The following is a 20,526-nucleotide window of genomic DNA, read 5'->3' as shown; positions in this document are numbered from 1 at the left end:
TGAGATGGTATAAGCAAAGTTTTAATCAAAAGATAGTATAGCCTAAGTTACAATCATGAGATGGAACGAACACTTACAATTGAGGTTATCGTGAAACAATACATTAATTCTATAAACAAGGAGACGTGCAAAATTACCAGGCAATCTTGGAAATGAAGCTCGTTGGGTACTTTCTAACGAAGAACTTTCTGAGCTCGTCGTAGACAAGAACCACGCAACCGAAACCAATAGAGATGAAGTAGTATTCAACTGGAACCTTGGAAGTACCCATGGAGTTTTGTATAGCTGGAATGTAGTTCAAGAAGAAGGTCACTGCAATGGAGAATGGAATAACGAAAAAGATCTTCTTGTTCTTCAAAGGAGAGTGTTGGAATACACTCAAGTAACGAGTTCTCATTGCCAACAAGTTGAAACATTGCATGATCACCAAGTTGTTGAAGTAGATCGAAGAAGCCGTGTTGATTGCGTCACTGACACCAGGCAAGTTCAGGTAGGAACCATAACTCAATGTGAATTGGGAGAAACTGAACCCCTTTCTTTGCAAATGAATGAAACCAAGCAAGAAGGATGTGAAGGCATAGTAGGTACCAATGGTCAAGTAAGAGTGTCCCAACAACTTGGCGTCGACCAATCTCTCACCGGTAACACTTCTTGGTGGACGGTTCAACAAGTTCTTCTCATCTGGTTCGTAAGCCAAGATAATAGCATTGGCACAGTCAGTCACACAACAAATAATGATCATCAAGAATGAAGACAACATTTGTGGGATACCAATCAAAATGTTCAACATTACGGGCCAAAGCTCAGCGTAGGTACCAGCAGGAAGCAAGTAGCCCAAGGTTTTCTTCAAGTTCTCAAACACCAATCTTCCGAATCTCAATGCCTCGATAATAGAATTGAACAAGCCATCTTCTTCCTCACCATCATACATCAAGATCAAGTCAGAAGCCTCTTTTGCAATATCGGATGCATCAATCAAAGAAATACCCACATCGGCTTGTTTCAAGGATGGAGAATCGTTAATACCGTCACCGGTCATACCAATGATGGCCTTGCGCTCTTGGAACTCCTTGATGATCAATAATTTATGCTCCGGAGTTGTTCTAGAGAAAACCAATTCTTTGTGTCTCAACACCCAATCCCATTGAGGAATGGTCAATCTCGAAAGATCTGGACCAGTGAGACTGACAGCTTTATCAATAGGCTCAGTGCTTGAATCCGATCCATTCATTGCTTCACTCTTCACAATGTCATTGTACTTGTTCACATCAGAGGTAGCAATGCCAACTTGTCTTGCAATTGACAAAGCAGTGAGTTCATTATCACCAGTAATCATCACGGTCTTGATACCAGCATCCTTCAATCTGGAAATAACGTTGTCGATACCCTTACGAGGAGGATCTTCGATTCCGACCATACCAATAAAGGTCAAGTTCTTGGAAATTTCTTGTCTAACAGCCTTGACGGTCTCAGAGCGATTTTCAAAGTCAAAATTAGAGGCAGTGACTAGCTTCGAGGCAAACAAGATCACTCTCTTACCACTGTTAGACCACTTCTCTTGTATGTTCGTAATCTTTTGTTTCGTTGCGTCATCCAATTCGTTGACTCCGTCAGCTTCAAGAAGGTGAGTACACTTTTTAATCAAAATGTCTGGAGCTCCCTTGACAGTCAAGAGTAAAGTGCTAGATGTAATACTTTGGTCCACGGCGAGTCCCAAAGAGGTCCAAGGTTCGGTTGAGTGTTGTTTCTCTGAGTTTGGTTGCAAGATTTTAGCCATGTACTTCTCCTTCGAGTTGAAGGCAACATCAAATCTGGAAGACCATTCGGCATCGAAGGTTTGGCGGGGTTCAATCTTGTTTGTGTATGTGTAGATAGCCTTGTCAGTAGCGTTACCAGTCAATGTACCGTCAGCGGTTGTTACAACTTCATTACAAATTGTACCAATAGTGAGCAAATGACGGGTTTGTGGGTTTGACAAATCGGTAGTGGCATCGTTCTCTTCACTCTCGATATCTCTGAGGATAGTTTCATCGGTAGCGTGGCACACATTAGTGACAGACATGGCATTTTTTGTCAAAGTACCAGTCTTATCAAAACACAAAACAGAAACGGAACCCAAAGTTTCAACCACAGCCAAAGATTTGCAAAGAATTTTGCTCTCACGCATCTGCTTGGCAGTAATGATCAAACAGGTGGTCAAAGCGATAGGCAAACCCTCTGGAATAAATGACACGGCGATAGAAACACAGTCCACAATCAAAGCAGGAACATTGATCCAATCAGGGTGGCTTTTGCGCAACCAAACAGCCCACAAAATGACGACAATGACGATCAAGAAAACAATGAAAGACGAGGTCATGATGACGAAACGTAAAACTTCCCATTGCATTGGGGACAAGCCCTTCTTTGGAGCAGAAGTCAACTTGGCGATTGTACCGAAAATAGTGTCATCACCGGTAGCGACAACGACACCTTTAGCCGAACCACTGATTACGAAAGTACCTTGCATTGCAATACAACTGGTTTCAAGGTAGTTGGAACCATGAGCGTCAGCAACTGGAGTACCTGGGATTGGATGAGACTCTCCTGTCAAGATGGATCTGTCAAAAGCAAAGTCAGGAGAACATTCGGAAATTCTGACATCAGCTGGGACCTTTGTTCCTGCGCTCAAGCATATAAGGTCACCGGGAACAATGAGTTTGGAGTCAACTTGTTGGAGGTTGCCGTCACGAACAATGAGGGCCTCCGAGGGAATCATGTCGTGGATGGAGTCCATGACACGCGAACTAGAAAAGTCTTGGAAGAAGTTGAAGCATGCCTGGAGCACGAAAATGACAAGCAAAATAACACCCAATACCAAGTTTGAAATGGCAGGCAGGGGGTTTCCCAAAGGCTTCCAGCAGATAATACAAAGAATACCTCCTGTAAGAAGCAAGGAACCGAAACCACCGAAAAAGTACATGAACAACTTCTTCAACAACTGGCTTTGTGGCTTGGATTGCACATTCTCACCGTACTGGGCGAATTTTTGTTGGTAAACAGACGTAGACAAACCAGTTTCCAAGCTACTATCGAAAGTCTCGGCAATATGAGCGGCGTCCTCGGTGTGGAAAGTTATACCAGTGAATTTACTGGTAGATTCGTCAAGGTTGTGACAGCTCTCCAACTCTGCTTCCACTTTGTGAGAGACCGAGCGGAAAAGAGTCGGAAGAACCATTTCAGGAGGAACTCTTTCACGCAATGTGAATGTAGAGTCCTGACTGTTTCTTCGAAGACCATGCATCGATGGTCTTCTACTGGTCAGAAGAGGGTGGACATTTTTGCCCTTTTCCAAGTCGGCAAATTTGATTCCCTGATTACCATGGTCAGCGGCGCCAGTTCCGACTTCCGAAATGTCGGTTTCGAAATAATCCTTTTTGAGGCTTGTATCTGAGTGAATAGAAGCCATTTTTCTATGTGTTTTTGTTGGATTTCTTGATTACAACAATACTGATTCAGCGCAATGAGAAAGGATCTCAGATCTATAGTGGACGCTTCGAGTGTGACTGTTGAGTAAGCAATAAGTGAAAAGCAAAAAAGAAAAACACCGATGGCTGTTGGCGGCTCGGGTGGCTTTATACTCGTGGCTGCAAAAAAAAGTTTGAGGAGATTCTGCGTGTGGGTGACTCGTCAGTAGCGACCACGGCCTACTCACTAATTACGGGAGAATTTTATATCGCGCAGTAGCATGTCCAAAATGGGACACATGCCGTCACTCACAGGGGCTTTCTTCAAGGTGAGGATGTAAAGGTTCTGTCCACAAACAGAAATGGTCAACGATGGAGGAGCACGCGGGAGGGTGCGGCTCAGCAGAAAAGTACCCATGGCGCAGCTCCTGTGCAGGCCGTGCATGAGAATAGCGTCGTTTCCGCCAGATTCCGTTGGGAGGTTGCAGAATTGGGCAGTTGTATGCATGATTATTAGCGGCTTTCGCATGTATTGAGCACACATGCTTCAAACCGTACATGCTCGATAATCGCTCACCCTGGTGAGTGTGGGGCTTTGACGGCATTGCCTCGTTGCGCCAATTAAGTGATTGGTGGGAGGTTAAAGACGCCTGGATCAGAGACTACACGGAGGCAGAGTATTAGTCAAAGTGGAACGAAAAACTGAGTTTGCGGCGGCAGCCCAGAACTGTCTTAGTGGCCTCCGGACTCCAGCACCTGGCTTCAACACCTACCGCTGGTTTCCAATTTCCACCGTTGAACTTTTTCTTGGCCTGTCACAGGACTGCATGTGCATGCCGGGGGAGCAAAGCGAGTCCGTAAACTCACTGTAGCCTAGTAGCCTAAATGCAATAATAGAAGGGAAGGCAATGGTGCAATTGGATGTATAAAAAAAAGTTTGGTTGGTTCAGAATAGTAGGTACGTGGGAGCGGGGGAACGGATGTGCGCCACTTTGCGTTTGACGGAATTGGTGCTGCAACTGGATCTAGAATACAGTGCGTGTTTTATTTTTTTTAGGGTTTGACAAGTAGGGAATCTCTGCTTAGGTTTCAGACATTCCTTTGATCATGGAAGTCGTCAATACAATGAAAATGACCGAACCCGAAATAACTAAACTAAGTGATGGCCTCCATGTATAATTTGCTTTGTTATTTTCCTTTTTCCTTTTTTTTCGTATTTAGTTTTGCTCATGTTTTTTGCCCTTCTGACTTCCTCCAATAGGGTAGACTTGAGCCTGTACTCACAAACTGGGCTCCCACACTACGGGGCTATGGCGGCGACAAAAACCACTCAAAACAACAAAAAATTCGAAATTTCAAAACAAGCGTTTTTTCACTTCTTTCTTTTCTACCTGGCCTCCAGCTCTGTTTCCCGAAATTTACTACCAGCTGACATGTTTTTTCCGTCTCTCTTTTTCTTGGAGAATTTTCGGTGCGAAGATCATCGACCTCCCCTCACCATCGCGCCTCCTACTAAATTCCCTCACTACACTAATACGGACTTCGCTAGATAGCACCAAGTGCACGTCACCTTGAGCGAATAAACCTCAGGCTGTGGGCTAATTCTGAGAGGTGCTGCGGATCCCCGCTCCGCCAAAAGCTGCCGTAGAAGTCTGAATTTGAAAGAATACTCGTCTGGAGAGAACCGCCGTAAACCCAAAACTCTAAACTCTGATTTATTCTGTCCATGTTGATTGATGGTTTGGTCCTAGTATTGTTCTTTCGAAGGTAGCCGCTGAACGCCGCACCAGAAGATGCTCCTGTGCATGGTTCAGCCGCGCATCAACACATCGGCGATTCCTTGTTTGCAGCCAAGTGGACCATGCAGTGAGCGAAGAAAGTGTTTGTGACTGGAGAAAACGAAGAAATGGGAGCCGCTCGTTATTTTTTTTTGTTTGTTTGCTTTTGCTCTTGCTCTTGCTTTTGAATTTTCGTGACACCACAGTTTAATTCAGCTGTAAGGAAACTACGAGCTGGGTGTTGGAATTCGAAGGCTAAAGATGCCATGCGTCACGGTCTTTTTGCAGTTTTCGAGTCAACAAAGTCTCTGCTTTCTAAGCATGTACAGCGGAGCTCCAGATTTCTGTACAGAGGTTAAACTGGCTCTGGTCCATAGCTACTATGGCGAAACCACACTTAGCTCCGGGTCAAAAAGGGAAAAGCCAAGTTTTCAAACGTGACCAGCCGATCAAAGAAATTCCTAGAGCTAAAGTTAATCCATTTTTAATGCAGATTCATATTTGTTAAATTGCATTTCTGCCATATCAACCTTAGTCGCAGCCACTGCTGCTTGCCTTTTAGCCGAACTCCGAGGTACATAAATCCTCGATAAGCCATAAGGTCAATATCTCAAAAAAGTGGCAAAAAAATTCAAAAGTCTCCGTTCCGAAAATTATTTTCATTTTTTTACCGACACTTTTCACCTACAACTCATATGTGACCCTCTACAGTTATCGTTCTGGTTCTGTGTGTTGCCATATCCTATCTCCTCATTCTCGCTCTCTAGTTGCCTAGCGCTCACAGCAAACGCAATTGAGTGTTAATATACCATTGGGGAGTTGTAAGTTGCTTCGCTTTGCGAAACTATATTTTTATTTCACATATTCATCCTCCATCCATGCTCGTCTCTAGTGTTCTATTCAAAACTGATCATGCTACCGTGTTTAAAATCCCGCCGGGGTCCGCGTCTCTAGGGAACTGGACCACCTCCCACGTAGTATGGCGAGGGTCTCTCAAAGTAATTGAGCAGGAAGATATCAACGCAGGCGATGATAAGAGTGCAAGAGGACTCCGACTCAAGATAGAGTTGGCCAATAAGGAAACCCTAAATCTGATGCTGGAAGACTTCTCGGAAGTTGAGAACGACTCGCCTTGGGCTGAAGTGTGGTACAATCCTTTTGAAGGGTCTGATTTCGGTTGTACGATCGGCAATGATGGTCATGACACCATTGTCACCACCGCGGAGTCTGCGAAATACTATAAGATTACTACACAATTGCCCGGAACAGGGTATCATCCATTCCTGCCGCCCGAAAAGGGACCCATGCTACAGGTGGCATTGGGTCTCAAATTCGATGATCTGGGAGATTCCGCGGCCTTCTCGGAAAGCTTGGCCATTTATAGAAGACGTTTCCAGAACTATCATGACACTGCCACATACGAAAAGCAACTTCAGGATTTACAGCATCGAGTTCTTCGAGATCTTCGCCTAGCTTCTGAGGATCCGCGAGAATCGACCCCTTCCTCTGACTTCGATGATGACGACTTTGGTAATTTTGTCGGTGCTACATACGATTAAATACAGCTAGATATATGTATTTATATGTATTTCAGAAAACAACCATATCAATGTAATCCTTACATTGATCCTTCGGGACTATTTCTTCTTTTTGTAATACATCTTTTGGATCAATGGATGATGTTCCTTCAACTCCTTGTTCTTATTCTTGCTGTACTCAATGTACGCCATGTCCTCACCTCCTGCCAATCCCGCGAGCGAACCGGCACTTCTGGATGCGCTACTACCCTGGTACTCTTGTCTGTCCTTCGGCATGAAATTGGTGCCCTCATCGTCTCCAATCTCCACGCCGGCAGCGTCCTCGTTCTTCAACAACACTTGTTGCAACAACTCCCTTCTCTCTCTGGAATTCGCATACGCTAAATCAGGTAGTTGTTCCATTCCACTGAGGTGTGTGATGACTTTGAATGCGTAACCCTGATCGACCAAGAAAGCTTGTCTCTTGGTTGAATAATACATCTCTTGAGTGTCCTTAGAAACCAAAGAGTAGAAAAAGGCATTGAAACCCTCGTCATTACGTCTTTTAGCTCTCAAAATACGTCCCAATCTCTGGGCTTCTTGTCTTCTTGAACCATAGTGAGAAGAAATTTGAATTAAGCAAGTTGCCTCAGGCAAATCAATAGAGGTATCACCAACCTTCGACAAGAAAATTGTGTTGACCTGATCATTGTGCTGGAAATTTTGCAAGATAGTCATTCTTTCTTGTTGTGGGGTTGAACCATAAATGAATGGCTTTCCGAGCTTCAATGCATACTCTTGTAATGCGTAGACATTGTCACTGAAAACAATGATTTTGTCGCCTCTCTTCTCGTGATAATGAATGAGGAACTGACAAGCCTGGAACTTTGTAGGGTTCATGATGTACAACAACATCCGCTTACGTGCTGTCTCTCGGAGATACTCTTGGTAAAACTCTGCAGTCATAGGGCACCAAACCTCTGCACATTGAACATTAGCAATATGTCCCTTTTGTGCCAATTCCATCCAGTTAGCTTCGTAAAGCTTAGGTCCAATCAAGAAGTTCAAATCATAAATCTTTTCATCTTCACGGACCAAAGTTGCTGTCAAACCTAATTTAGCATGAGCTGCTATAGTACTCACAACTCTTCTGAACATTGCAGCGGGAACAACGTGCACTTCGTCCAAAATAATGAAACCCCATTCTCTGCCTGTGAGAAAATCCATCACCTTTTGCGAATCGTGAGATCTATTTCTAGTGTTCGCCACCATTGAGTAAGTAGAAACCACTAAACCAGCTTCACTGGAAAACATCTCTTTGTTCTCGGATGTAAAAACTGCCACATTTTCGGGTTGGATAGTACACCATTGAAGAAACTGCTGCCGCCATTGCATGACTGATACTGACGATGTGCAAAGAACAATAACTGACTTTTTGATAGTACAAGCAGCGGTGATACCCACCAATGTTTTACCTGCACCACATGGCAAGACAATAACTCCTGATCTAGCTCTTCCATTTCCAAACATCTTCGACAACGACTTCTCTTGGTAGGGACGAATTTGAGTGGAAGGTTTCAAGTCTATGTCCAAGTTCGCATTAAGATTATCATTTCTGAAATCGTATTCCTCTAGAACGGGATATTCAATTTCGTGACAACGTCTTTTGACCACCTCCACTGTATCACTCGCAATTTCGAAAGAGTGCACCTTGTCTAGGTCATCGTCTTCATCGTCAGCTGCAGATTTGCCTACAACTGACGCAAATATATCCTCAACATTCTTATTGCCATCCTCGGGTTTCTTTTTCGTTCCCGGAATTGCCAAGTCACCCTGCGTTGGTGCTTGTTCTGAAAGGAGATTATTACTCTTGCTAGCATCTGAAGCAGCGGAATTGACACGCAAGGGACCGATGACTGGGTCTTTTAGAAGCATCTGTAAAATGTCTGCATGGGCACTCTCAACAAAATACTTATTGTTTTTCAAGACCAACTTCACCTTACCAAACTTAACTGTGGCGTCTCGAATGAATTTAAGGAAACTATCCGGCACCGGAGTTTTAGAGAGTCGATTAAGCACAGAGATGATATCATCCGTTTCCAAACCAACGGAAACTGCAGCATATAATGAATATAGCGTAATTGCGTACTCGTGAATATGAGATGGGCGAGAACGGGGTTCTGCTACTGTGATTAAGAAGTCTTGGGCCTGCTCTGCAAGTGGCGAGAACGACTCCAATATGATTCGACCGTCCAGAGGAGATATCCAAATGGGACGAGAAAAATGGTCAGGTTTCAATTTCAAATACAGAAAGTCCATCCGTCCAAAGACTCGTGAGACCGCATCCGGAACATATCCGTTCGGTAGGTCAGGAGTGACCTCCAAAAGCTGATCATCATCAACCTCTTCGTCACTCAAACTACGGGCAATCTTGTCCACCGCAATGTCTGCTCTTCTTTTTTTGGCGGCAGCGTCTTGAACGTCTCCATCTTGGTTAGGCGTCCTTCCTCTTTGCTTAGGAGCTTGTCTCTTTTTCCTGGGCTTTTGTGCTCCATAAGTGTAGTCGTCATCCTTGCTTTTCAGATTGACAGGCTGCTCGTCTGATTCATATGAGTCGTCTGAGTAATTACCACGTTCTAGTTTGGCATAGTTCACTCTTGACATTAGTAATGGTGATTGACAGTAAGATCAGAAAGGGGAGGTATTGATGCGATGTTAATATGCTATGTGTATGAATCTATATGTGTTTGTGATGCAATTTAGCTCAACTGAAGGTTTAACTCGTCGAAATTATTGAGAGCTAGTAAGTGGCGTAGGATTACCTTTGGATCTAGTAAAAGAGATAGTGGTGGGGTATTATAAGATAAATGGAGTGAGGAATTTTTTAATTTCATATGATACTTTTTTCGATAAACTACAATTTCATTTTTCGACAACAATGATTTTAATCGATTTTATTTACTTGAAAGCATTGCTTTCAGTAAGTGCTTTCTCTCTGATCGTCAAGACAATCACTCTAATCATGAGGCCTCTTCTAATGGTGTAGTCATGATCCGCGTTGATGAACTTCAAAACAGATTAGGTCGATTTGTGCGTAATAATTTTCAGCCAGCCTCTCTGCACAAGTTTTGTTCTACAGATCTAGTAGTATTAATTTTCCTTTAACCTATGAATCTAATAAATGCACAACTGACGACATCAAGAAGCTCAACCTAATCGGTGAACTTGTAGGACCCGCTGGCCATGGTGATGCTTCCACCCTTGTAAGCACCTCTCTTCATCTTGTTCTTGTTCTTGGTGAAATCCTTGCCTCTGACTTGGCCAAGCTTATCGTTAGCCATTTCTCCCCAGGTTCCGGCAGCTCCCTTGTATGTGTTGTCCATGAGAGTGGAGTCTTCGAAAGAAATGACAGACCGGTCAATTCTAGAGAAGTGCTTTCTTTGGCCGGGAGCTAGCTCTGGCTCCTCCAGTGCTTGGATCGAGCTTTTGTGTTTCTTGAGAGCTGGCTCTTCAGAATCGGACTCCAGGCTACGCTTGGGCGAGTCCTCCTCGCTCTTTGCCTTGTCCTCGGCTTCAGATTCGGAGTCGGAGTCGGAGTCGGAGTCGGAGTCGGAGTCGGAGTCGGAGTCGGATGAACTGGAATCAGAGCTGGAATCAGAGCTAGAATCAGAGCTAGAACTGGAGGAACTAGAGTCTGAATCAGAATCAGAACTAGAGGAGCTCGAGGAGGAGGAGTCTGAATCAGAGTCAGAGGATGAAGATGAGGAGTCATCCTTCTCACTCAATTTGACACTTTCAGCCATCTCAGATTCTGGGAGAGGCTCAGTTTCGGAACTGTTGCCAGACTCCTTCTCTTCCTCTTTTTCATCATCGGAATCGGAATCGGAAGAACTGTCTGAATCAGAGCTGGAGCTAGAGTCAGATGATGATGATGATGAAGATGAAGAAGAAGAGGACGAGTCGGAATCGGAGTCGGAAGATGACTCTGAAGAAGAGGACGAAGAAGAAGAAGAAGAGGAGGAGGAAGACGCAGCATCCTTTTTCTCCTCCTCATCGCTATCGCTATCGCTGTCTTCCAACAAAGTTTGCAAGTCGCCAGCCACGGAGGGCAAGTCAATGGAACCTTTTCTCAAGTATGCATCTAAGGCTTTGGAAACTTTTTGGAGATCTTCCTCCGAACGAAGAAAATTAGCGATATAGGCCAAGATGGTCTCCTTGCTAGGCATTTTTGGTAGATTGATAGGACTTAGAAATTTTTGGTGGTGTGCAGGGCCATCGCAGAAGTACTATCGTGTGAGATGAGTAGTGGGGTAGAATAATTCAAGTGATGCAGACGATCAATTTCAGTTCCTCTCGAGCATTTTTATTGTAGAGGTAAAGAAGGACTCAAGCCTTTTTTTTTTCTCTGTATTATTATTGTCTTGCTTTGGAATTTCTTTGTCTTATCAGTGCCATCGAAGTAGCTTGTACACAGGGGTCGATCAATGATAGCTTTGAGTAAATTGCATATTTTAAAAAAGTACATACTAATTTCATGTGTGGAATCTAAGTCATATTATTCATCATATTTTTGGTTCGGGCCGGCCGTACCAAAAAGCTTTCGAGTAGTCTCCCTCTAGTATTGCTGGGCACATCTCTTCAAGCATTTGAGATCTATCACCGCTGCATTTAACCGAGGGGAACTCCTTCAAATGTGTTTGTGCAAACTGCGCTCTTTTGTCACAAAATTCGTGGATAGCCTTCACTGTATCAGCTACATTTTCTCCAAACATAAGGTGAGTTCCGGCTATTTCTCCTTGCTCAAGTAAGTCGGCAGGAACACTCTCTTGCACGAAATCAACTGTCTGTGGAAGGTTCCAGGCAGCTTCAGAACCCACTATATGATAGTATGGTATTTTCATTGTTTTTAATGCATCCTGATCGTAGTATAAGCAATAGAATGCTGAGCAGTAGGTAGCCATTTGGGCCAAAAGAGATGCTTTGGCCTTCACTTTCCCATTTTCTGGATATAACTCGTCCGAAACAAAGTCCTTCAATACTTCAGGTTCAAGAGTACGATAGAAGCTCGCCTTTTGGAAATATTTGACAGCGTCTTCCATCAGATCAAACGTGTCCTTGATTGCTGCCTGGACCTTCTGGAGTCTATGAAAAAAGAACTCTTTGTATTGCATCTCGGAATACAAGACTGGCTCCAACGCAATGCATCCGGAGAAGAGTGAGGGTTCCAAATATGATGCATAGGTGCTACCAAAACCGCCAAATGAATGTCCAACAAGGATGTTCAATGTAGATGGCTCAGGCACAAAGTCACCAGTTGTGCTAGCCTCATGCTGAACTACTTTCACAATGTCCTTCCCGCCATCACGCCAGTCAAAAGCCCAAGCTATCTTATCTTTGTTGAGAAGAGCCGAATCTCCATGGTTCACACAATCAATTGCCAACACACGGTTGAGGTGCCACAGTACGGCCTTACTCAATTCAAACAATTTATTGATGTGCACTTTCCAGACACTCTTGTTCATGCCAGTGCCATGAGAAAAAATCAAATTCACCTTAATTGCATTCTCGGCTGGTTTCTCTGTAGAGGTGTATTTTACATAAGCTAACTTGAAGCGGTCTGAGGATTCAAGCGATGATCCTGGACCACGGGGCCAGGCCGCATCGGCAATTTTGCGTTCTGTAGTAAACATCTGTATCAATTGACTATAAATAATGTCAAGGGTGTAAATTTACGGGTAGATTTCTTCTATGAGACATGCGAAACATTCATACATATATACTACCCTTGTAATGCTTGTGAACTCCGGCGGCAACCGAGGACACTAATCTGGGGTAAGCCCCCGCGCGATAAGAGACAGGGAAACACGAAAATCGAAAAAAAGGAAGAAATATGAATTTTAAGAAACCCACGATAAAAGTTGAAAAATATCGTTGGGTCCAGCGGGAGTTCGGTGAATATTAAAAGTTTGACTAACACTTGCTCCGGTCCCAACAAGTTCTAACAACAAATCTCCCAAATGCAACAAAAATGTCTTTGACCTTATTTCGCTTGTTCTTCTTCTGATTAATTTGTGTTCACCCTCAAATCCTCAAATCCTCGGGTGCGTCGGCTACTCGGTCAGTCATCTGCCGTACTGCCAACCCGGTTTCTGCCAATGATGACAAATTTGGATTGGAAAAAAAATTCAATAATTAGTGTGAGTCTGGCTTCTAAAGAAATTCACCTTTCTTCATCAGGCTCTTGATCTATCTGGTGGATCCTCATCGCTTCCGCGACCTTGACCCACTATACCTACTGAAAAATTCCAGATCACCTCAGCACAAAACAATGAGCACTCGTTCCACCACCATCATCCGCACTGTGCTGCAGATGCGTCAATGGAGGCGGCAGTGTCTTCTACAGAATAAAACGGTGGGTTTTGTGCCCACTATGGGAGCTCTTCATATGGGTCATTGTCACTTGGTGAAGAATAGTCTTGCGGAAAACGACAAGACAGTTGTGTCAATCTTCGTCAACCCTTCCCAGTTCGCGCCACATGAGGATTTGGATGCCTATCCAAGGACTTTGGACAGAGACTTAAAAATGTTGGAAACAATGTTCCCGGAAAAGCAGGTGGATGCCGTGTATGTTCCTGAGACTAGAGAAATGTATCCATCCGGAATCGTGCTTGAGGTTGAAGATCAAAAAGGTGCCTTTGTCAACGTCAAAGGCTGCTCTGAAGGTCTTGAAGGCGCTCATCGTCCTGCCTTCTTCCGTGGTGTGGCTACTGTAGTGACCAAGCTTCTTAATGTCGTCCTTCCAGAAAGAGTGTATTTTGGCCAGAAGGATGCTCAACAATGTGTGGTCGTCAAGAATTTGGTTCGCGACTTACTTATAGATACCGAAGTTAAGGTTTTGGAGACCCACCGGGAGGCCAATGGACTCGCTATGCTGTCACGGAATGAGTATTTGTCACCAGAGGTGAAAGACCAAGCTGCACTCATTTATAAGGGTCTTTGCGCCGCCAAGGAATTGTACATAACTCAATTGGAGTCGGGCGCCGGCGCTGTGCCATCAAAAGATATCTTGGATTCGATAAAAACAATTTACTCTACTATGCCATCACTGTGGGAAGTTGAGTATGTGGCCGTGTCTCATCCGGACACTTTGGAAGACCTTGACAGCGTCGACCTGGCAGTAGGTGCTCTCATCTCGACGGCAGTGAGAGTACCCCGTGGGGATTCAGGCGTCGCCAGACTCATTGACAACGTTCAATTGAGTCCAAAAATTTAATTACAGCGAATTGATCAAGCGCTGACTTTATAGATGATCGATGATGAATATAAATTAATGATATAATTAATGCTAGAATGCTTTAAATGGTCTTGATTTTTTCTCCTTTCTGCTCTCTTGTGAAGGTTTGTCTCTTGCCTCTGTCTGTTCCATCTTTTCATCCCAATCTGATTTGTCTAATATTTTAATGGATAGCTTGTCCTCCAAAGCTTTCCTAGCCAGAGCACTCACGCCAAAAAACACCTGTCCATATTGCAAGAGCCATTGTGGCTCTACCGCAGTAGCACATTGAATATACTCCTTCTTTGTAAGCACTAATTCATCGTACACTACGAATTGTGGGCTCAAGTCTCGGCCACCGATCAAGGCAGACGTGGGATGTAAAAACATTTTCAAGTACGGTTGTCTCAAATTGGCGTACTCTGCTTGACCTCTGTTGTTTCCTCCCATTTTAACTAGTCTTGCTGATTGGTGGAAATAAGAAGCGCATATACATCGGCGTATGTCTACATCACTTCGAGCTTGGATCACAGGGAAGCCGTTCTTCTTCATGATCGCAACAAGTTGATTTTTCACATCTCGTGCTCTGAGAAGAGATCGGTGTTGCAAGAAATTACGTTTACACCATTCATTGAGTTTGTTTTGCTTCGACTGCACTATTTTCGCTCTTTGTTCCCATTGATTGTAAACATTTAGAAGAGTCAAGTGGTCTGATTCAGCAATGAGAAACTTTTCCCGAGCTGCGTCGGCTTCATCGGCCCGTTCTTTAGGTCTGAAAAATACTCCAGGCACTGAGAGCATAGATACAATAGTTATCACGTCATATGAGCATGCAAATTCTTGCTGTGAAGAAAGAATGATAAGTTTGGCTAGAGTAGGTTCCATTGGGAATAAATTCATCTTTGCGCCGAGACTAGTTAGTTGGCCTTTGTTATCAATAGCTCCCATGGCCCACAATTCGTACAAAGAGCAGTAAAGCAAATCAGGTGGAGGTGGATCTAGAAAGGGAAACTTCAATACATCTGAAACCTTCAAACTTTTGAGCAAAAGCATAACCGAACTGAGGTTGGCTCTCTGAATTTCAGGAATAGGTTGCAAATACATCTCATCAGTTCCAGCAGCTTTTTCAGTGTAGAGTCTGTAAGCCATACCAGCCGCTGTTCTTCCTGCTCTACCGCTTCTTTGTTGTGCGTTTGCTAGAGAGATCGGTACAATTTGCAAGACATCCATACCAAGCTTAGGGTTGAATAACTTCAATTTCACTAGGCCACAATCAACCACATACTTAATTCCATCCACGGTCAAAGATGTCTCAGCGATATTTGTGGCAACAACAACCTTCCTTCTCTCTGCATTCTGACGGGTAAAAATACGTTTCTGAACGTCAGCAGGAAGTGTGGAATAAATCGGGTAAACATCAAGTGGAGGGGGGTTTTCTAGTAAATCTAGTCTTTCTTTGATAAGTTCGCACGTTGCTTCGATATCTTCCTGACCCGTCATGAACACAAGAATATCTCCATCGCTCTTAGAATTGGCTAAATGTATTGTCACCACCTGCTTGACGGCAGTTTCAACATAATCCATGCAACCGATCTTTGAATAGAATGTTTCCACGGGGAAGGTGCGTCCTGAAATAAAGAATTGGGGAGCATTTCCAAAGAATTGAGTGAATCTGTCAGCATTCATCGTTGCACTCGTGATGATAAGCTTCAAATCCCGTCTTCTTCTTACTAATTGCTTAAACAACCCCAATAATACATCGGTGTTCAACGAGCGCTCGTGAGCTTCATCCATTATCACACATGAATACTTTTCTAGGTTTGGGTCCTCTAGAAGCTCACGCAATAGAATACCCTCAGTCATATACTTCACGATGGTCTTTTTCGGAGAAGTTTTATCCTCAAAACGAATCGTGTAACCCACTTCATCTCCAAGTTTGACACCCATTTCTTCGGCAACTCTTTTCGCCACCGACATTGCAGCCACCCTTCTGGGCTGAGTACATGCAACGAGCTTCCTATGGCCCATTTCCGAATTATTTGTGTACCCTTGTTCAACTAAGAATTGTGTAAGCTGAGTAGTTTTACCAGAGCCTGTCTCTCCAATGACTATAACAATCTGATTTTCGGCTATCACTCTCATGAGCTCGTCCTTGACTTGATAAGCAGGAAGGCTCTGTCGTTGCTTCTGAATCTCCTCGAATGTGTATGTCTCCTCGTCCTCATTGTCAGTGGGCGCGTTAGTAGTATTTTTCTTTACGCTTTCAGGTACTGCGCCGATTCTGTCCTTAGCTTGTTGCGCACGCTCTTGCGCCTCTTTCCAATGCTTTACGGCAAAACTACCGTTTCGGGCAGAAACTGCTAGTTCCGATTCCGGGTCCTTCACTGGATTCACACTTGGACCAAGACTGCGGCCAGTTCGATTCAGGTCCAATTGCAATTTAAGATAGTCCTCCGAACCTTTAAGAAATGTGGGAACAATGAAGTGCGGGATTATGGCTATACTCTGTTGACCATAGGTGTCCTCGTGGTCGAAATCCACATAGGCGCCGGAGTTGTCGAAACCTCCGCCGCTTTTGTGAGACCCATTGTGTGGTTTACGCCTAGGCACCGAGGGCGCATTGTATGTCAAATCAGAGTATTGGTCAATGACAGCCGTGGATGAGTCCTCAGTCATATACCAAGTTCGGTCGTTCTCAACATCCTCATAATCATCTAGCTGGAGCTCATCAGAAACAGAGTTTAATTCATCAGCAAGATGCTCATTTTTTATCTTGGTAACTTCCGGAATAGCGGAACTCTTAACTTCCTTTCCTTCCTCTAAGTTGGAAAGCCCCGTTGGTAGTTCAGGCAATGGTTCTTTGACAACCTTAATTTTCTGAGCAACTTCCTTCTTCAACTTTTTAAATATGACTTTTTTCGCTGGTGTTTTGTTGCCTGCAACATTCTCAGCGTCATTAATCTTCGGTTTTTCTGGGGGTGTATCTAGATCATCATCAAAATCCAAAGTCAAAAGGCTACGTTTTGGCTGCTTCGCTTCTTTTGAAGACGTCTTAACGCTGTTTTGAAAGCTAGGAGCGATCTTTTTGTGATTTTGGCCACTTTCTAACTCGTCAATATTGTCATTGATGAAAATATAGGTCTGGTTCGCCAAATCTGGGGAAACACCTAAAGCACTTACAGCATCAGCAAAGCTATCTTTCGAACCATTCAGCTTGTATAAGCGTAGGAGAGTTTCCAGAAAAGTTTGGGTTGTATTTCTATTTAGACCTTGTGATAATAGCTTAGATAGTTCGTCTAGCTTTGACATCTCCGTTGAACTAAGTGGTTCTTAAGTGCGTTTAGAGGCATTCATGGGATGCTATCTCCTGCAGGCATCAATCACTGAATCCATACAACTGAAACGAAAGAGTCTACCTGAGCCACGAAAGGCGCACTATTGCAAATTATATCATAATGTCGCTTAAATTACGACATCACCTTTACTACAAGTTTTGTGTCACAGCGCGCTTTCAGTTGTCCCCGGCCCCAACCAGTGTCAAAGAGGTTCAATTCATCCATGATTCGTTTAAGAAAATAGCTCCCGTGGAATTCTTTCTGATGGAATACTCTGATCATTCACCATCAAATCCTTGGAAACAGCATGCCACAGTTGTCCTTAATGCATCCAACCAACTCCCTCAGCTGAACCCTTTCAATGAGGCTGACGAGACAGAACGGCCCTCATTAGCTTTCCTACAGCAACGACAGTTGGATATCAAACAATTCTTGATGCTGATATGTGCACTTCCTCGCTATCTGTTCATTGAGCATGATGACACATATTTCCTGCGGCAAATGTGTGTTCCGTTTAAACATACCTTGTCACAAGATGGAAAGCACTTGATGGGGGGATACGAGGTCACAGACTCTACTGTGGATTCTCCATTCGTCACTTTAAAAACTGGTCATGACCCCAAATTAGTTGTATCGAGGCTACGGCACAATTTCCAAAAGTTTCACAAGTTCAAGCCAGTGAAAGTTTACAATAGTTTATACAGACTCCATGGCGCAGGCGGGTTGCAGAAAGAAAAATTAAAGATTGATATAGATGCCGATATGGACTATGACGTTGCTTCCCTAATGAACCTTGAGTCGAACGTCAAAGCGCTGCTTCCCTTCACGAAATCATCCAAGTTTGAAGGCTTCTTCACGTAATCATACAGTTTTCGAACGTAAATTATCTTAATAGATTCTCCTAATTCTAATACATCCATCGCGATCATAGTTCGCCGCGGACTTTATCCAAGTCCTTCTGCACCACTTCGTTAAGGTAACTCAACCCAACTTGTTGCTTGTAGAGAAGCTTGGTCAATTGGCTCATTATGTGTTCATTGCCTGCTGCTACCTCCGCAGATACATCCTGCTCTGCTCCAGCAAAGTTGGCCAAACCGCCATTGATCGACTGTATGGAAGACTCCATGTAAGCAGACATGTCCTCACTACGACTCTTAAGAATCGAGAGACGTGCGTACAAATCATTCAATTTACCCAGTGGACCATTTGGATCATTGAGACGTGAGCTAAGTGCTTGGAATTGCTTTGACATTTCCTCTTCTTCCGGAAGCATCGGATACCCTTTCAACTTCAAAACAGCCAAAACAGTGGCCAATCTGAGAAGCCTCCTGGACAATTTTGCATGTCTTACTTTAGCCTTGAGAATTCTTGTTGTGTTGTCAAGGTCATGCTTGGAGCTGAGTTGATTCAGTTGTTCGTATATGTTGTTGAGAAGAATTCTGGATTTAGCAACATGATCCAATTGAACTTCAATACGTTGAGCAACTTCGGAAAATGATGAAACCTTGACTGGGTAATGAAGAGCAGTTGGTCGGTTGGCCATAGCATTCTCCCAATCTTCAGGACTCTCGTTGGCTGGACGCGGTTGTTGCAAGAGCTGAGCTATCTCCTGTTCACTAAACTTGTTGTAGATATATGTTTTGAAGGCACACTTAGTGGAGTTTGGATCCCATTGCTCCCTCAATTTGATGATTTGGTCATTGATAGAGGGGGTGTAATTTGATACGCTTTTTTGTGCTTGAGCTGGAGCAGACAAGTTAAGTTGGAGGTTAGTCGAAAGAGTGGATGTCTGTCCATTTGTATTGCCTTGATTATTACTCCAGCCGAAAGATGGTTGTGGGTTGTTGGATGATCCTCCGAATAGACCACCTGTGGCACCAGATTGCTGTTGGCCCTGGGTCTGGGGGTTTGGTGCTGAGCTTCCGAAAATACCACCTGTATTTGATTGTGCGCCTTGTCCAAAGAGCCCAGTGCCTGTCTGGTTCGTTTGCGTGTTTCCTGCGGTATTGGTAGCTCCAAAAAGTCCAGTTCCGGTAGATTGAGTGTTAGTGGAAGTATTGCCTAATAGACCAGTGCCAGGAGCTTGTGTGGATTGATTAGAGCTGCCAAAAAGACCGCCGGTCTGTCCAGCTGGTTTGTTGCCGAAGAGACCTCCCAGTGTAGGTTGTGAAGAGTTCGGAGCACCAAAAGCAGGCGCAGATGTGGCTGGCTTGCCGAAAAGGCCACCGGCAGTATTGTTTTGTGTAGCACCAAAGGTGTTGGTGTTTCCTAGAGTTCCGGTGCCTGTAGCTGTGTTGCCAAACGCTGGTGCTGTGTTTGTAGTGTTGTTGTTTGATCCAAAAGTATTGTTGGTGGTGGATGACCCAAACAAACCTCCAGTGGTGCCAGCAGGCTTAGGTGCTGTTGAACTGCCGAGAGAAAATGGCAGTGCAGAGGCTCCAGCAGCATTGTTGGTATTGTTGGCGCTGTTGGCACCGAATGCATTAGTAGTGTTCGAAGCAGAAGAACCAAATGAAAATGAGGCTGGCTGGGCAGCTGGAGCCCCAAATGCTGGTTTTGCTTGATTGTTGTTTCCAAACAAGCCCGTGCCTCCTGAAGCAGCACCAAACATGCTATTCTAATGGGTGTATGTGAAAGTTCGTGTTGTCTCTATAGGTAGGAAGGTAAGAGCAGATGAGTTTTGCGAGTGCTTAATTGTAAACAGACTAGGAGAAGAATATGTAAAATGAGTAAATTATTTTTTTTTTGAACAAAATGGAGTTCGAGAGTGTTTTACAAGCTTGTAAGTCTGTCAATCGATTTTACTTCGTTTTGTTGTGTATCCTTGTTCGGCAATGCCGACACAAATGCCAGTTGGAACGCAGAAAAATAAAAGTATCGATGAAATACAAATCTGCTTGATACCTCATTATTATTTCTATTATTGTAGGAATTTTTTACGGGTTTTTGAAGGTGTGAAATAGCATGGTAGGGCTACTCTTTTACATCTAGTTGAGTCTAGCGAAGATCCTTCTTGAAATAAAACCAAAATATCAATAATTGTTAATAATTAATTCGAGTAGAACACAAATCTGCTGATTTGTACTTTCGATGATTGTGACTTGTGGCGACCTGAAACTATTTTGGAAATTCTGTGGGATTTAATGTACAAAGTTAAAATGTTCAATTCCAGCAATT

General features: G+C 43.8%; 8 protein-coding genes across 8 annotated transcripts; 2 read left to right on the top strand and 6 right to left on the bottom strand.

Annotated features, from left to right (window-relative positions):
- Window positions 1-133: 133 nt before the first annotated feature.
- On the bottom strand, window positions 134-3,448 carry PUMCH_003018 (uncharacterized protein; the record flags this gene model as incomplete). Its single annotated transcript, XM_063022005.1, has 1 exon — window positions 134-3,448. One exon carries the CDS (start codon window positions 3,446-3,448, stop codon window positions 134-136), a length of 3,315 nt encoding a protein of 1,104 aa, XP_062878075.1.
- A 3,413-nt stretch (window positions 3,449-6,861) lies between these two features.
- Window positions 6,862-9,405, bottom strand: PUMCH_003017 (uncharacterized protein; the record flags this gene model as incomplete). The annotated part of the gene is made up of 1 exon (XM_063022004.1): window positions 6,862-9,405. One exon carries the CDS (start codon window positions 9,403-9,405, stop codon window positions 6,862-6,864), a length of 2,544 nt encoding a protein of 847 aa, XP_062878074.1.
- A 548-nt stretch (window positions 9,406-9,953) lies between these two features.
- PUMCH_003016 (uncharacterized protein) lies at window positions 9,954-10,967 on the bottom strand (the record flags this gene model as incomplete). The annotated part of the gene is made up of 1 exon (XM_063022003.1): window positions 9,954-10,967. The coding sequence occupies one exon, from the start codon at window positions 10,965-10,967 to the stop codon at window positions 9,954-9,956; it is 1,014 nt and encodes a 337-aa protein (XP_062878073.1).
- Window positions 10,968-11,303: 336 nt separating this feature from the next.
- On the bottom strand, window positions 11,304-12,431 carry PUMCH_003015 (uncharacterized protein; the record flags this gene model as incomplete). Its single annotated transcript, XM_063022002.1, has 1 exon — window positions 11,304-12,431. One exon carries the CDS (start codon window positions 12,429-12,431, stop codon window positions 11,304-11,306), a length of 1,128 nt encoding a protein of 375 aa, XP_062878072.1.
- Window positions 12,432-13,069: 638 nt separating this feature from the next.
- On the top strand, window positions 13,070-14,014 carry PUMCH_003014 (uncharacterized protein; the record flags this gene model as incomplete). Its single annotated transcript, XM_063022001.1, has 1 exon — window positions 13,070-14,014. The coding sequence occupies one exon, from the start codon at window positions 13,070-13,072 to the stop codon at window positions 14,012-14,014; it is 945 nt and encodes a 314-aa protein (XP_062878071.1).
- Window positions 14,015-14,086: 72 nt separating this feature from the next.
- Window positions 14,087-17,323, bottom strand: PUMCH_003013 (uncharacterized protein; the record flags this gene model as incomplete). The annotated part of the gene is made up of 1 exon (XM_063022000.1): window positions 14,087-17,323. One exon carries the CDS (start codon window positions 17,321-17,323, stop codon window positions 14,087-14,089), a length of 3,237 nt encoding a protein of 1,078 aa, XP_062878070.1.
- A 146-nt stretch (window positions 17,324-17,469) lies between these two features.
- Window positions 17,470-18,210, top strand: PUMCH_003012 (uncharacterized protein; the record flags this gene model as incomplete). The annotated part of the gene is made up of 1 exon (XM_063021999.1): window positions 17,470-18,210. The coding sequence occupies one exon, from the start codon at window positions 17,470-17,472 to the stop codon at window positions 18,208-18,210; it is 741 nt and encodes a 246-aa protein (XP_062878069.1).
- Window positions 18,211-18,274: 64 nt separating this feature from the next.
- On the bottom strand, window positions 18,275-19,960 carry PUMCH_003011 (uncharacterized protein; the record flags this gene model as incomplete). Its single annotated transcript, XM_063021998.1, has 1 exon — window positions 18,275-19,960. The coding sequence occupies one exon, from the start codon at window positions 19,958-19,960 to the stop codon at window positions 18,275-18,277; it is 1,686 nt and encodes a 561-aa protein (XP_062878068.1).
- Window positions 19,961-20,526: the final 566 nt, after the last annotated feature.

This window comes from Australozyma saopauloensis, chromosome 3 (assembly GCF_035610405.1).
Source record: "Australozyma saopauloensis chromosome 3, complete sequence".
Taxonomy (NCBI): Eukaryota; Fungi; Ascomycota; class Pichiomycetes; order Serinales; family Metschnikowiaceae; genus Australozyma; species Australozyma saopauloensis.
Note: the sequence above shows the minus strand (reverse complement) of the source record. Positions and strands in the feature narration are given on the sequence as shown.